At 45.0% G+C, this 15,233-nt stretch overlaps 1 protein-coding gene across 17 annotated transcripts in view; it reads right to left on the reverse strand.

Annotated features, from left to right (window-relative positions):
• Positions 1-15,233, reverse strand: part of TRIM66 (tripartite motif containing 66) — a 61,892-nt gene that overhangs the window by 24,195 nt on the left and 22,464 nt on the right. For 13 of the 17 annotated variants that reach the window (XM_063782724.1, XM_063782726.1, XM_054662052.2 and 10 more), the window contains 7 exons: positions 9,740-9,843; positions 7,703-7,850; positions 6,380-6,512; positions 5,934-6,050; positions 4,417-4,531; positions 3,711-3,857; positions 1,000-1,117 (listed from right to left, as the gene is read on the reverse strand). In XM_063782724.1, the coding sequence (XP_063638794.1) occupies positions 1,000-1,117; positions 3,711-3,857; positions 4,417-4,531; positions 5,934-6,050; positions 6,380-6,512; positions 7,703-7,850; positions 9,740-9,843 (882 nt within the window). Of the gene's footprint in view, positions 1-999; positions 1,118-3,710; positions 3,858-4,416; positions 4,532-5,933; positions 6,051-6,379; positions 6,513-7,702; positions 7,851-9,739; positions 9,844-10,676; positions 10,855-12,370; positions 12,516-15,233 lie in introns of all 17 variants that reach the window. The other 4 variants (XM_063782731.1, XM_016920318.3, XM_063782734.1 and 1 more) reach the window with 2 other exon arrangements.

Raw genomic sequence — 15,233 nt, forward strand, 5'->3', positions numbered from 1 at the left:
AATTACCCAGTCTCAGGTATTTCTTCACAATAATGCGAGAATGGACTAATACACCAGGTCAGTGCCTGGCACCGGCACTGCCCCCTGAGGCCTCTAGGTCCCTTGTGCACAAGTAGATTTATGGCTAACTCAGTCTAATGACTCCTTCCTCTCATTATTTTGGTGAGACTTACTTAGAGGAAGTCTGAGCTCCTTAAGGAAAATGTGTTTTATTCACCATTGGTTCTTTGGTGCTCAGCATGGGGCCTAAACAAGAGTAGGTGGCCATCAAAGGTCTGCTGAGTTAAATCAAAGGAAAGAGGGAAGAAAAGAAATAAACCTACATATCATTTGTCACTTTGCCAAGTTCAACAAATTTTCAATAAGATTAACAGCCTCAAATGAAGGCAGCAGCTGGCCATCAGTTTAACAAACTCGTTAGGCTGTCAACACAGGCACAACTTCAAGCTGTCTACATTCTGCCTAAAGACTGAATGCCAGCAAATGATTGCAGCAGGGAAGAAAAATGCACAAGGCCATGAATTATCTGCTTACATCTCAACTCGAAAGGATATGTCTGTGTGACACAAACATGCACACGCAGTCTCACTGTTGCTGAGATACCCCTGCTTGTGCCCACATGTGTATACCTTTGTGTGACCACAGACACACACATTCATCTGTACTGCCATACAGCATTCCGGAGAGCAGGGTGACTGTCTTGTCTCCTCCTCAGCAATAAAACCAATGTAACAGGACATTTACACAGAATGGTAAACTCAGATTTCAACTCATCCTGATACAAAGTCCTATATTGCCATTGTTATTTAATTCCTCATCCTCTCCTCTTCCCCCTCAAAAAAAAAAAAAAAAAAAAAAAGGTTTGCTGAATGATTCCATGACCACTGGCAGTCCCAGGGAGTGCTTTCTCTTGGGCATATGCTGACCTACCCAGTAAGGTAAGCAATTAAGTCAAAGCCCACAGGGTGGGTAGGCCTGGGTGGGTGGGTCCAAGCTCACCAAGAGAAGCTAGCTGCTTGGTCCAGAAGTTAGGCTCCCAGGTGAATCTGATACTCCAAGGGGAGCCAGGATCTGTGTTACAACTTGTCTCCAGCAATCGCTGCATCTGAAACACAATCTGACAACAGCACCAAAGGTCATTTATTTGGGCATCTTGCACCTAAATGACAACTCCCCTTCCCTTACTCTTTGGACAAGCTGAAAGGCTCAAAGTCATGGCCCTTTAACCTCTGGTCATCCTCCATATTCTCATTCTCTTGCACCTTAGCACCTGTCCATCGTCCCAGCTGATCCCTTTCCTCTTATCAAGGCTTCTGGAACCTACATTCTTTCTTTTTTTTTTTAATTGAGACGGAGTCTCACTCTGTTGCCCAGGCTGGAGTGCAGTGGCGCGATCTTAGCTCACTGCAAGCTTTGCCTCCCAGGTTCACGCCATTCTCCTGCCTCAGCCTCCTGAGTAGCTAGGACTACAGGTGCCCGCCACCACGCCCAGCTAATTTTTTGTATTTTGTTTAGTAGAGACGGGGTTTCACTGTGTTAGCCAGGATGGTCTCGATCTCCTGACCTTGTGATCTGCCCACCTCGGCCTCCCAAAGTGCTGGAATTACAGGCGTGAGCCACCGCACCTGGCCTGGAACCCCTACATTCTTATCTTTTCAGGCCTTAAGTGATTTGTCATTCTCCCTCACCACATCGTTGACTGGCAGCTCCATTCATTCTACCATCACCTCAATTTAAAAGCCTAGTGGGGGCAGGCATTGTCTGAGCTCCCCATTGCTGTACTTCCACTTGCAGGTAAAATACCCTTCTGTCCTACTCAATAGCCCTCTTCCTCTCCCAACACTTTCATCTATTTCTCATCACTAACTCTCCTATTTATCCAGGGCTTTGGCAAGTGTCCAACTTACCCTGCTATCCTCTAGTTAACTAATGTCCCAACGAACATCTTAGCCTCTCATTTCATTGATCTCTTGCATGGCAACCACCTTGTTTTCAGTTTAGTCACCATACCTAGACCCTATTAATCATTTACAACCATTCTACCTATGAGACCTTTAAACTCCAACAACCCACCCTGGTCAAAACAAGTTCATGCTCTTTCAGAGTATGTTGTTCAACCTCTCCAAGCCCTGCTCCTTCAGTCCACAGGACTTCCCAGCTTCCTTTCATTTACAGTAATGATATCACTAGTGTCCTAATTCCCTCCCCATCGCCAACTCCTACTCTTAGGTAATTCAGCCATACCAAAGCCATGTTATCTGGGGCCACTTCAGTGATTATTGATTTCAGCAGCACCCCTCAGCCCTTTCTCTTGTCACTTCTTTTCTTGTCATCTTTCTCTTCCACTGCACTCAATGACTATTTAAAATCTTTACTTTGGTGCTACTTACCAATGTTTTAACCCTCTTATTATCACCTCCTATTTCACAGAGAAAAAAAAGACACCATAAAGGATAAATTACCCCAACTTGTATCCCTTCTACCCTCAAACTTAACTACAGCATTGTCCCCTTCCTGTCCTCCCATCTCAGACGAAGGGACTGTCCTTGTGTTTAAGGTCAACCAGTTCACTCTATATCCTTCCTCCTGCTTTCTCAGTGTACTTACCCCACCACACACCCCTCCTCTCTATCTTCAACCTCTTCTCCCATATACATGTGTGCAAATGTTTTCCAAGCTTAAAAAAAAGTTTCCCCCAACTCTGCCATCTTCTCAGGCTATGTTTTTATTTTTCTTCTTTTCACTTCTGTCTCTACTTCGTCACCACCCATCCTCAGTCTCCTCATTCTAGCTTTTGACCCTTCTACTTCACTGGAGCTTCTTTCAGAAGATAGCCTGATTCCCAGATCCAGAGGCTGCTCGTCACTATTCATCTTCTTTCACTCATGCAGCATTGCCAAATGGACCATTTAAAATTGGAAACTGTTCATTTCTGTGTACCACACTCTGTTTTGCTTCTAACCTCTGACCATTGCTTCTCACTCTCCTCCAGTCATCATCTTCCTCTGTCTATGCTGAAAATGACGGTATTCCCTGGGTTCCTGACTTTCTCTCTTCTTGCTCCACACACTCTTCCAAGCTGATACCACTGATTTCCTGGTGACTCCTACATCTCCTTCTCCAAAACCAACTTTTCTTCTGACTTCCACACCCATATATTAAAACGGCTTTTTAATGGTAGGTAGCTTGGAGTTGGTTTTGGATGCACTACAGGCACCTTAGATTCAAAGTATTCAAATATAAACTCCATCGACTTCTCTCAAAATTCTTGCTCCCTCTCCTGGGTGCTGCCGTCCTCTCAAGCCTAATACTTCAACCTTATCTCCAACTCCTTTTCTCTCAGACCCCCATGTAAACCCCAGTAACTTTCTATGAGATGCCCAGCACACTGCTCATGTCCAGGGTAATGTCTGAATCAATTACCTATGACGAAGAACTACAGACTTTCCCAACTGAGCTACCTTTGGGAGGGCAGGACCATTTCAGCACCTGTGTCCTCTTTGCACTATGGGATTTGGTAAAAGATGGTGTTTACTTACTAACCCAAAAGCAGTGATTGAATTTGAAGGATGGATGGAGCTGCTATGTTATTCCTCCTTCCATCCTAAAAAGAAAAGGCATTTCTAAGGACTGCCTCATTGCCCCTCTGACAAAGGGGATGCTCTGATAAGCTTCAAGGACAGGCTGAGGAGTTGGGAGATTCCTCTTACCAGCTCTTTGCTGAAAAGAAAAGGGACACTGGTTTTGCTGCAGACAGCCCAGTTGATGAAATTCTGCACATGCTCAAACTGACGGTTGAGAACCATGATGCTCTGTAACTGCTGTTCCAGCTTCCGCTTTCTCTCATTAGTAATCCCCTGGATACAGAGAGAAGACAGAGTCCTTGATCCTGTTACTGGACTGTAATCCACCTGCTTGGGAAGTCTGGTGGCTTGTGTGTGTCACTGATGGAATCAGATGAGACTACACCCCTGAGAGGACAGCAGGGCAGAGTGTTGTCATGGGATGCTGGCTGATGGAAAAGGGGAGGGGGAGATGGTGGGAGATTTTATAGTGCAAATATGGAATGGGTAATAAATGAAAGAGGAAATGAATAAATGTCTACATCTCTTGGGCATAAATTGGTGAAGAAGGTGGTTTGTTTCATGACTTTCTCTTCCAAGACTATAACCCTGAGCAGTTAAGGATGGAAGCTGCCTAAGAGACATAGCATCAAAAATCAGTTTGAACTGATTTTCTAGCCCTTAATGAGCCACCCTCCCAAAATTAGGCTGACATTTTAAAATACAGGGAGCAGCACAGAGCTATGGAAGCTGCATATCTGAATTATAGCCTAGGCTTCCCTAGGTCCTGGGACTAGCTTGATATATGGATGGTTTCTGAACCCAACCATCTGATCCATCTGTCTATACATACCTCTAATTCCTCTATTAGCCCATTGGCCTGTTTGTTCAGCTCATTCATCAGAACCATCTTGGCCATTTTGATCTGGTTTTCCACCTTCCTATGCTGATGCTTCACTTCAAAAATCCTGTAAACACAATGGGACAAACCATGGTAAGCTTTCCTCATGGACTATATGAAGACGAAGAGACAGCAAACATAAGAACCAACTTGGAGGCTGCCTACTGAGATCAGGGACTAGCAGACACCAAATACAAAAAAAAGAGAGCCTTCCTCCACCATCCCACCTTTTGTACAAAGCCCCACTTGATCAAAGTTCAGCTTGGTTTTCTCTAGGTAAACCTCAAGTCTACACCAAGGTCAACCCAGTAGCCCACCAGTTGACACAGCACTACAGGTAGGAGGACCAAAAGAGAAAGTATGGGAATGATTTACTGTAATTTGTTGTCTTTAAAAGGAGGATGCTCCAATAAATGTCGCCATGAGGTAAAAAGAGGCAGAATGCATACTAGTGGTTTCTGAGGGCCGGGGGGTGTTGGGGGAATGGAGAGTGACTAATAATGTTTATATTATTGGCATAATAACATATTATATAATAAATTATATAATAAACAATAATAAACATACAATTATATAATAAACAATAAACACATAATATAATGTTTATTATAAACATATAATAATGTTTATATTAATGTGGCTTCTTTTTGGGGGGATGAAAATGTTTTAAACGTAGACAGTAATTATGTACAGTTGCACAATTCTGTGAATATACTAAAGGCCACTGAATTATACATTTAAAAAGAATAATTTTATGATATGTAGATTATATCTCAGTAAAGCTATTTTTAAAAATTTAAAAAGCATGGGCATTGAAGTCACCACAGACCTACCATCTAAACCCAGCACAGTCACTGGCTAGTTGTGTGATCTCAGATGAGTTACCAAACCTCTATGAACCTCAGTCTCCTCATCAGTAAAATGGAGAAAATCGCTAACTGAAAGAATGGCAAGAACTGAACAAAATAATGCATATATGATACCCAACCCAGTGCCTGCCACATGAGGTGCTCTCAGCACCTACCACTTCCTCTTCCTATGTAAAATACCAATGATTTCATGTGACTTGTAGATTTACAGAGAACACACAGGGAAAGGGGTGATAAAGCACAGATTGCCCCTGGTTTGTTTCACCCTCATAATAAGCAGCACTCTCTTCCCTAGTGTCTGCTTGGTACCCTTGTTCTCAAGCACCGACTTCTGGCTAGTTCATAAGGCATATGCTTTGACCCAGACTCACTCTGATCATCCTCACCTAGCTTGGTCTCAGCCACCAAGTGATGACTTAATGACCCCTCCCTGCCCCTGAGACCTCTAAGGCCAAGACATATGCCTTCTAGGACATATGCCCACATCTGCTTAACCACAGTTCCTCTTCACAGGCACTACATCTGACGGCCTGGTGTTGGAACCCCGGGTGTGCGGGAACAGAGCATTTCCAGCACTGGCAAGGCACTAGCCTGTGCTACCTGTCCTCAATTTGCTTTGCAGATGTCTGTAGACTGGATTTCTTATGTGCCACCTGTGTAGTCACACCTTCCAGAAGCATCCTCTGGTTTTGCAAAACTTCTTCAACATGTCTGCACCTAGGGGATGAGGCAGAAAAAAAGCTGAGAAGGGCTGAGTCCTACTTTGAGCATGCCAACCAAGCGGGAATCTCCACAGAGAACTGTCTCAGCCAGACCCATGGAAGCTGTGATGACTTCTAGGGAAAGTCTAAGGCACCACAGGCTCTTGGCCCATTAGGCCTTTTCCAGGGAAGTCCTACAACAGGAGCAGAGAAAAACTTCAGCCCAGGGGCTGCAGGTTGGCTTGGGCAGGGAGAAGATTTTGATGCACGGGGATTCCCAGAGCTCTCACAAGTAAGAAATCCAGAGCCCTCCCCAGCCCATTTCAGGCAGTCTGTCAGCCCCACCTGTGTTCTTTGTGTTCCACCACTAGGCAGCTATGGCAAGTGAGCATATCACATGTCTCACAGAATAGCTTGAGTACTTCCTGTGTGTGTAGAGGACAATACAAGGTGAAGTCTCCGGGACCACCATTCACTCCTGCCAGAGAAGACAGAGAAAGTGAGCTTCTCTTGCTCAGGTAGACAAACCTCTCAGTTAAGCTTTGCTGCACAGCCCTCAGCCTTCAGAGGACACTGAAGAAATACAGAGCTCGGGGGAAGTGGTATAAACAGAAGATGACTCTCCAGGGGCACAAGGAGGATTTTGGGCTGAGCTTGGCTGGATTTGCCCAGTTGTCCAGAAATAGCACACCATCAAGCCCAAGCATCCCACTACCTGCCAGAGGCTGAGGAAGGCGCTTGCTACTACTCCACATAGATCTCCTGCAAAATAATGAATCCTTCACAATTAACCTTAACCTGTTCATTAATCAGGATTCTGTTTTTAATGGAGCTGAAACCAGCTATCCAGCCTTGCCAGGCTCCAGGCTAGATCACGTGGATCATGAACTCTGGTTCCTGTGGATTTGACAGTTGTAGAACCCCTCCCACAATTCAAGGGCCTTGAGAAAAGACTTTCAAGAAGATTGTCATTTAAAACAGATGGTGGCTGGGCGCAGTGGCTCACGCCTGTAATCGCAGCACTTTGGGAGGCCAAGGTGGGCGGATCACCTGAGGTCAGGGGTTCAAGACCAGCCTGGCCAACATGGCGAAACCCCATCTCTACTAAAACTACAAACATTAGCTGGGCGCGGTGGTGAATGCCTGTAATCCCAGCTACTTGGGAGGCTGAAGCAGGAGAATCGCTTGAACCCAGGAGGTGGAGGTTGTAGTGAGCCGAGATCACGCCACCGCACCCCAGCCTGGGTGACAGAGTGAGACTCCATCTCAAAAAAAAATAAAAATAAAAATAAAATAAAACAGATGGTGCTGGATAGACAAACAAACAAGCCCTAATCCAGACTAAGTTAATCAAGTAAATAAATTAGAAGGGTAGCATGATTACTCTAGAGGGGAAAGGCAGGGAGCTCAGCCAGCTTCCACAATAATTCAACACTTTCCTCCCTATACCATTTCATCCACACTCATCCACCCCTACCCCCAACAGGGAGGGACGAGAGTGAGTCACCCCTTTGACTCTGAAGGAGACTTCCTTTGGGAAAGGCTCTGAGACTGTCCCTACCTTCTCCCCCAGCAAGAAAACAAGATCGGAGAGCTATTCTCCAGGGAACTTAGGGTTCAGCCCTGCTTTAGGGCATGGGAGTGGGCAGGGAGAGGTGGGATTGGTACCTGGAGATCCCTTCTGGGCCCGAGGAAAGAATGGGCCCCCGGGGACAGGGCTGTGTCGGTGTTCCTCTGTGCAAGAGCTGCACAGCCAGCGATTGCAGTAGGTGCAGAGGATATGTGCTGCCCTCTTCTCCTTGCACTCAGAGCAGTTCTGGAAGCAGAGAGTTCTGGAGTTACTGATGTTATCCTCATTTGGGTCTGCCTCCACAAGTGGTAAATGCTCTAAAGACAGGGGTCCTGCAGGCCTATTCCTCCACCAGTTTGGAGTGTAATCTATTCTGCAGAGCTGTCTGGGAGTAACATGCCGGGGCTTGTGGAAGGAAGCATCCTTTGTAACCAAAAGAACAGTGGCTACTTCAGGTATGGTGGCTCACACCTGTAACCCCAGTACTTTGGGAGGCCAAGGCAGGAGGAGTGCTTGAGCCCAGGAGTTTCAGACTAGCCTGGGCAACATAGTGAGACCCCATCTCTACAAAAAATACAAAAATTAGCTGGGAGTGGTGGCACATGCCTGTAGTCCCAGCTACTAGGGAGACTGAGGTGGGAAGATCGCTTGAGCTCAGGAGGTCAAGGCTGCAGTGAGCCAAGATCGTACCACTACACTCCAGCCTGGGCAACAGAGGAAGACCCTGTCTCAAAAAAGGAGGAGGAAGAAGGAAAAGGAGAAGGAAGAAGAAGGAGGAGGAGGAAGAGGAGGAGAGGAGGAGGGGAAGGAGCAGAAGGAAAAGGAGGAAGGGAAGGAGGGAGGGAGGGAGGGAGGAGGAGAAGGAGCAGCAGCAGCAGCAGCAGCAGCAGCTGTCTCAGGGGCTGTTCACACAAGTCCTGTGCTGAAGCTAAGGATACCCAGATGCGTAAGCCAAGGATCTGATCTCACGCTATCCACAGCACACAGGATGGTACACATTAACTGAGTAATGCTGTAATTAAAAGGATGCAACACATGCTAAGGAAGCAAAGGAAGCCTTCCTGGAACTCTAGGAAAAGTTTTACAAAAAGGAAACATTTGAGCTGGATACTGAATGACAAGTAGGTTCACCAGGCAGATAAGGGAGGAAAATGTTGTAACAGACGGAAAGCACTGGCAAAAGCAGGAAATTCAATGTGCTTCAGAGAGGAGAAAGCCCACATATGGGAGTACACAGCAAGATGGTCAAATGCAACCAAGGAAGGGCAAGTATAGACCAGCGTTCAGAGTTGTGCTCCCACACCTGGGCTCTGCCTGATCTGAGGGTACCTAGGCCTCTCCTAGTCCAAATGTTCATTCATTTCGTAAGCAAATATCTTGCCCGGGCTATTATAAAACATCAAGAGAAGGGGAGATTTGGAAAAGTTGGCCTATCTGTGTCTGAATCACAGAGGCCACCAAACTGATGTGAATTCTGAAAGTTCTACTAATTAAACTATGAATTCCTTGAATGTAGAGTATATGGGTCGATCTCCCTAATATCCAGCACAGGGCCTGGCACATGTGAGACATTCAACACAAATCAGATACAGGAACAAGTAAGTAAATTAGTAAATTAGTAATTTACTAGTGGAAAGAGGAACAGAAGGGCCGCCGGCCAATAAGTGATAAAAATTTCCTTAAGAAACTCAGGAAAAAGGTGATAGTTGTTAAATACAGGCAAGGTTAATAAACCCATTTAATCCAGGCTGGTACATGAATTTCAACTCAGGATGATTAAAAAAATAAAACAAAAGCCCAGTACTGGTATTTTTCAGCAAGAGCTGTAAGAGAGAAAAAAATAATTATATAGACAGTAAGCAACTCTTAATATACCTTAACTTACATTCACCTTCTGCTAAAGGGATTGACACAAAAAAAAAGTCAATAATTTTCACTTAATAGAAAACCCCCTCATTGTTTCCCCCAACTCATGCATTTTTATTTTCTTCTAGATGGATGGATGGATGATTAGGAAAACTGATGGAGAAGTAACAAATCAGATGATGGAGTGATGGATGGATAGAAGACTTATGGACAGGGGCCTCACAGATTTCTGAAAAAGATCAGCTGCTTCTTTCCTTGTCCTGACTTACCCTGGCCATCTTGGGTTGCTCAGTAGGAACACAATGCAGAAAAAAATGTTCAGTTACATCCCTGGTAAGATATACTCGTTCACACCCAGGACAGGAGATGAGCTCTGTGCAAGAAAGAAAGATAGCAGAGTCAGGGCAACATGGCTGATTATAACTAAGGCCTGGACATAAGGCTTTCTAATACACAACACCAAGATACATGGCAATACCCATGTGTGCCAAAATGAACTACACTTGATGCCATAGCCTGCATTTAGTATGTGGGTACCCTGAACATGACCATCCCATTGGGGCCTTCCCTACAGACCATCTGGTCTCCTCACATTCTTGTCTTTACCTGGTCCTACCATCCTCCCCGCCCCATAAACCATGCTACTACAGGCCCAACCCTGCTTTGGTTCTGACAATCAGGTGCCTTCTTGCTGCTCCCATTCCTCATTCCACATCCCTGAGAGCACAGCTCCCATCACTAGCCAAGATCCAGAGTCAGTTTAGTCTGGGCACAGTTCCAGGTCATTAAGGTTACCACATAGCAGGATGACTTGGAAGATCTCGAAGCTACAGCCTCCAGAAGGCTTTAGTCAGAGAAAGGCAAGGCCTCCCTGCCCGCTCATCTAGGAGGTATTTTTCTCTTAGTACAGCATATACCAGTCAGTCTGCCTCTGAGGCTCAGAGGTCTTTTGGAGGGCTCTCTCCCCATAGTCCAAGTTAGATGCATCATATATATGTATATTTTACCTATGAACAGCTTGACCTACAATCTCTCCCCAGAGAAATACATCAGTCTCTAACATATTCTTCAGCATAGTGGGCTTCTGGACTATAAAAGCAGCAGAAGACTCCCACCCTGGAGACCACAGTGATTCTGCCGGCCCACCGCAAGGGCAGTCAACCTACTAGGAACAAGAAAATGAGCCTCTGGAGTAGGGCAAGGTACCTGTGTCCAGGGATGAGGGTGATCTGGAAAAGGGTTGGCTATGGCAGTGAATGCAGCAGTACCGCTACAATCTCCTCTGTCTCCTCTTCAAAATACGAAAGAATGATATGATGGCAGTTGCTCCAGACTTATAGTCAGACAAATGTAAGTCCAAATACCAGGCTTACCAGCCAATGACCTTGGGCAAAACACTTAATCTCACTTAATTGCCCTGTACCCCAGTTTCTTCATATGTAAAATAGGGAAAATAAGAGTTGCTGTGCACATTAAATTAGATAAAACTTCAGAAATCACATGGTCCTCCATGAATGTCAACTTTGGAGTTCAAAAGATTCCTCATATCCTATTCACAGTAATGCAATAAACTCAATTACCAACTCTCTGGTGACGAAAGTTAGTTTGAGTGGTAGATTCAAAAAATGGCCACAAATTCTTCCCCTCACTGCATCCATACCCTTGCAATCCTACCATCAAAAGGTAAGACTCTCCATGAGCTTCAGGTCAGTGATGAGTTTTTAATTTTTAAAAGAGGTAGGATCCTTTGCCCTTTGAATCTAAGCTCACCTTGTGACTTTCTTTGGCCAACAGAATGCAGCAAAAGTGACAAGTTCTCCAAGCCTAGACCTCAGTGGCCTTATATAATTCTGCTCTTGTTCTTAGAACTTTAAGAGTGCCATGTGAAAAATCTAACCTGGCATTGAGACTGCTGGAAGATGAGAGATCATGCAGAGAGAGTTCTCAGTTGTCTCAGGCATCCCACCTGAGGCCATCATAGACCAGCCAGCCCCAACTAACCCACTAGCTGAACAGAGATGCAAGAGTGAACACAGTCATAATTAGCTAAGCCCAGGCCAAACCAGAAGAATTACCCAGCGAATCCCAGCCCAAACAGTCAAACTGTAGAATCATAAAATAAATAACGTTTAGTTGTTTTAACCACAAAGTTTAGAGGTGGCTTGTTATGCAGTAAAAGCTAACTGATACATCCCAGGAAAACAGAAATCCACAAAATCATGAAAAATAATAGTTTAATACTCCCTCACCCCACCAAAAAAAAAAGAAAAGAAAAGAAAAGAAAAACTTTCTGAGTTTTTGCAGAGCCATGGGTGTTAATGACAGGACTGTATCTGGAATGTCCTGCATATTCTCCTGCCTGTCAAGAACAATGGCCAGAGGTGGAGAAGGATGCTCTCCACAGGTGACATCATCCAAGGGAATAAGGCTACTGTCCCTCTCTTCCACTTGGCTCACCCTGAGGTGACCTCCTCATCTACAGCAGGACAGAAATGCTGCTCTAATTGTTGAAAACGACTTCCACAAGACGTCCCTGGTACCAGATGCCCAAACATCAGTCATTGTAACATGGCCTCACGAGCAGAATGAAAAAAGAGAAAGAACTGAATAGGTCAAACAAGGCCTCATCACACATCCTCTGCTCCCTTGGCCTTAAAGCCAAAGTCCTCAGCTTGGCATTCAATGCCCCTTGCAAATTGACCTTATCTCTCTCTAATCTCATCTTTAGCTTTGCCTAACATACAACCTGTGTTTTTGCCATGCCCAACATCTCTGCTATCTCTTGAATACACCAAACTTTTGCACAACTCTGTGTCTGTGAAAAATGCTGTTTCCTCTTCCTGAAATACTCTTTCTTGCCCCTCTCCTTTTCAGATAAACTCCTATTCATCCTTTCATACCTGTTCAAATGTTCCACCTTTGAGCAGCAGGATTAATTTCCCCCGGGATGAGTTAATTAGTCCCTCTTCTGGGTTCCCGCAGCACCCTGAACATCCTTCCAGTACAACGAATATCACATTGCATTTTAAATACCTGTTCATATGTCTGCACACAAAAATAAACCACAGTTGGTATTAAAGGATATTACCTGGTTTTTAGCAGATTGAACAATTATAGAGTAAGTCCTCACTTAACATCAGTGATAGGTTCTTGGAAACGGCAACTTTAAGTATGATGACATATAATGAAACCAGTTTTTTTCATCAACGTTATAACAAAAGGATGTTTACTTAAGGAACTGCTGTACATTGTTTTGCTTAAAGTCACAGTTTTTAAGAATCTAGTTGATGATGGTAAATGAGGACTGCATTTCTGTTTTTTTGTTGTTGTTTTTTTTTTTTTGACGTGGAGTCTTGCTCTGTCACCCAGGGTGGACTGCAGCAGCACAATCTCGGCTCACTGCAACCTCCGCCTCCTGGGTTCAAGCAATTATCCTGCCTCAGCCTCCTGAGTAGCTGGGATTACAGGCACCTGCCACTACACCTGGCTATTTTTGTATTTTTAGTAGAGACAGGGTTTCACCATGTTGGCCAGGCTGATCTCGAACTCCTGACCTCAAGTGATCCACCCACCTCAGCCTCCCAAAGTGCTGGGATTACAGGCATGAGCCACTGTGCCTGGCAGAGGACTGCATTTTTAGGGAGTTTGTGTGTTCCATGTGTACTCCTTGCACTCACAGCACTGAAAGTAGTAAGAAGCCACCTGGAAGTTTTCTGGAAAAAAAGCCAGTGCAGGTTTATAAGGAAAGCAGAGGTGTGGGGCTTGGGAAAAGCTTTTAATTTAAAAATATGAGTTCTAGGCCCAGGGCTGGCAGTATCTAACTATGTAACCTTGGGTAAGTCACCCCCTTTCACTCAACCTTACTTTCTACACCATTAAAATGAGGGAATAGGAATGCAGGGGAGTACAAATTATCCAACCCATTTACTCTGCCTACAGCAGCCAGACGTTTTTTTCTCCTGGAGGCCAGGCACGGTGGCTCATGCCTGTAATCCCAACATTTTGAAATGCCAAGGCAGGAGGATCACCTGAGGTCAGGAGTTCGAGACCAGCTTGGTCAACATAGAAAAACCCAGTCTCTACTAAAAATACAAAAATTAGCCAGGCGTGGTGGTGGGCACCCTGTAATCCCAGCCTCGGGAGGCCAAGGCAGGAGAATTGCTTGAAGCTAGGAGGCGGAACTTGCAGTGAGCTGAGATTATGCCACTGCATCCCAGCCTGGGCGACAGAGTGAGACTCTGTCTCCAAAAAAAATTAAAATTAAAATAAAAAATTAAAAAAAAATATTCTCTTGGGCAAGATAGGAAGGAACAGACAGCCAAATGGCACCCTGGCTATCAGCCTTGTCAGAAAGTCAGGGAACAAGATCGTAGTTGAAAGGAATCCTGGATTTAAGAGATTAGACCTCTAAGAGGGGCTGTGCAGCAAAGAGCAGAGGTGGAGAACCATCACAGTGGTGCAGGCATTGTCCCAGGGAGGCTGCGGGCCCCAGAGTGGATCCAAAGGACATGCACTCCCTTTGTGTCACAACACCTTTGTCCAGAAATTCTTCTCTTCCCTCACGAAGTCCCTAACCCCATCGAGCTGTGTCAACCTTGACTTTTTATTATTTTTAAAGAGATTCTCCATCTTTTAATGAGGATATCAAAACAAAGTTTTACTTTAGACAAGGCATATATCAACTCTTAGAGCTATGTATAATCAAACATCTACTTAACAATATTTAATATTAGTTTAGTTATAAATACATATTTAAATCACACTGCACATAAAATATTATTTAGATATCATGCTTTTTTCTATTTTATTCAGTTAATTATTATTCAAATGACAGCCCTACTCTTGTGTTTCACATATAAGAACACTGATTCTGAGAAATATAGAGACAGTCTATATATAGTGGCCCCAAGTCCACATGATTATCCTCAGGAGATGTGGGGCTTCTGCCTCCAGAATGAGGAAGTCACAGGCACCAGAGGTGTTCCTGAGAACTTAGGAGCCTAGGAGAGCAGCTCTGAAAATGGAGGACATTTAGTCCATCTGTCACAAGTGCAAACACTTCTGGTCCTTGAGAGGTGTGGGATAAATTTTCATGTGTACACCACCACTCTCTGAACCAGGCACTTTACATGTGTAAAAAATTCCCCAGGCGAATACAATGTACAACCAAGTTTGAGACCCAGCACCTTAGAGAGAGCATCCCCTTCCCCTGTGGCTGAGCCTGATAGCTGTCTCCTGTATCATGCAGCTGAGAAAGGCAGGCTCACCCCGCTTTAAAAAGAGACTCTAAGAAGTTAGGAAAGACTCTGAATTCAGCTGTGATGTAGCTCCCCTCTGGCAGAGAAAAGGGCAGATTCCCAACAGACAGGTAGTGACCTGATATCCCTGTACCCGGGGATTGGCACTGAGCTGGGAGCCAGACTCCCACAGCTCAACTGCAGGACCCATGAGCAGGCCTAGAGTGCAGCCTGAGGTTTGGCACTACCAAGACCGCTGCTGGGACCTAGAACATGTGCTGAGCCTAGGACTTAGTGAGGCAGCAAGGAAGTGGGGCCCACACATGTCTGTTTCAGACATGAACAGCAGGGCCAATGCAACACGGACACCAGAGAGGTAGGGGAGGAGAGAAATCCCAAAGAGGTCTCAGAAAGCTGGTATCGGGTCAGCTTAGGCCACCAAGTGAGGACACACTCGTTGCATAAGCCTGAGGCCAATGCTAAGCAATCCTCTGAGGGTTAGGAAGCCTTCATTCCACAGCTCTTG

The sequence above is a fragment of the Pan troglodytes genome, chromosome 9, assembly GCF_028858775.2.
Source record: "Pan troglodytes isolate AG18354 chromosome 9, NHGRI_mPanTro3-v2.0_pri, whole genome shotgun sequence".
Lineage (NCBI taxonomy): Eukaryota > Metazoa > Chordata > Mammalia > Primates > Hominidae > Pan > Pan troglodytes.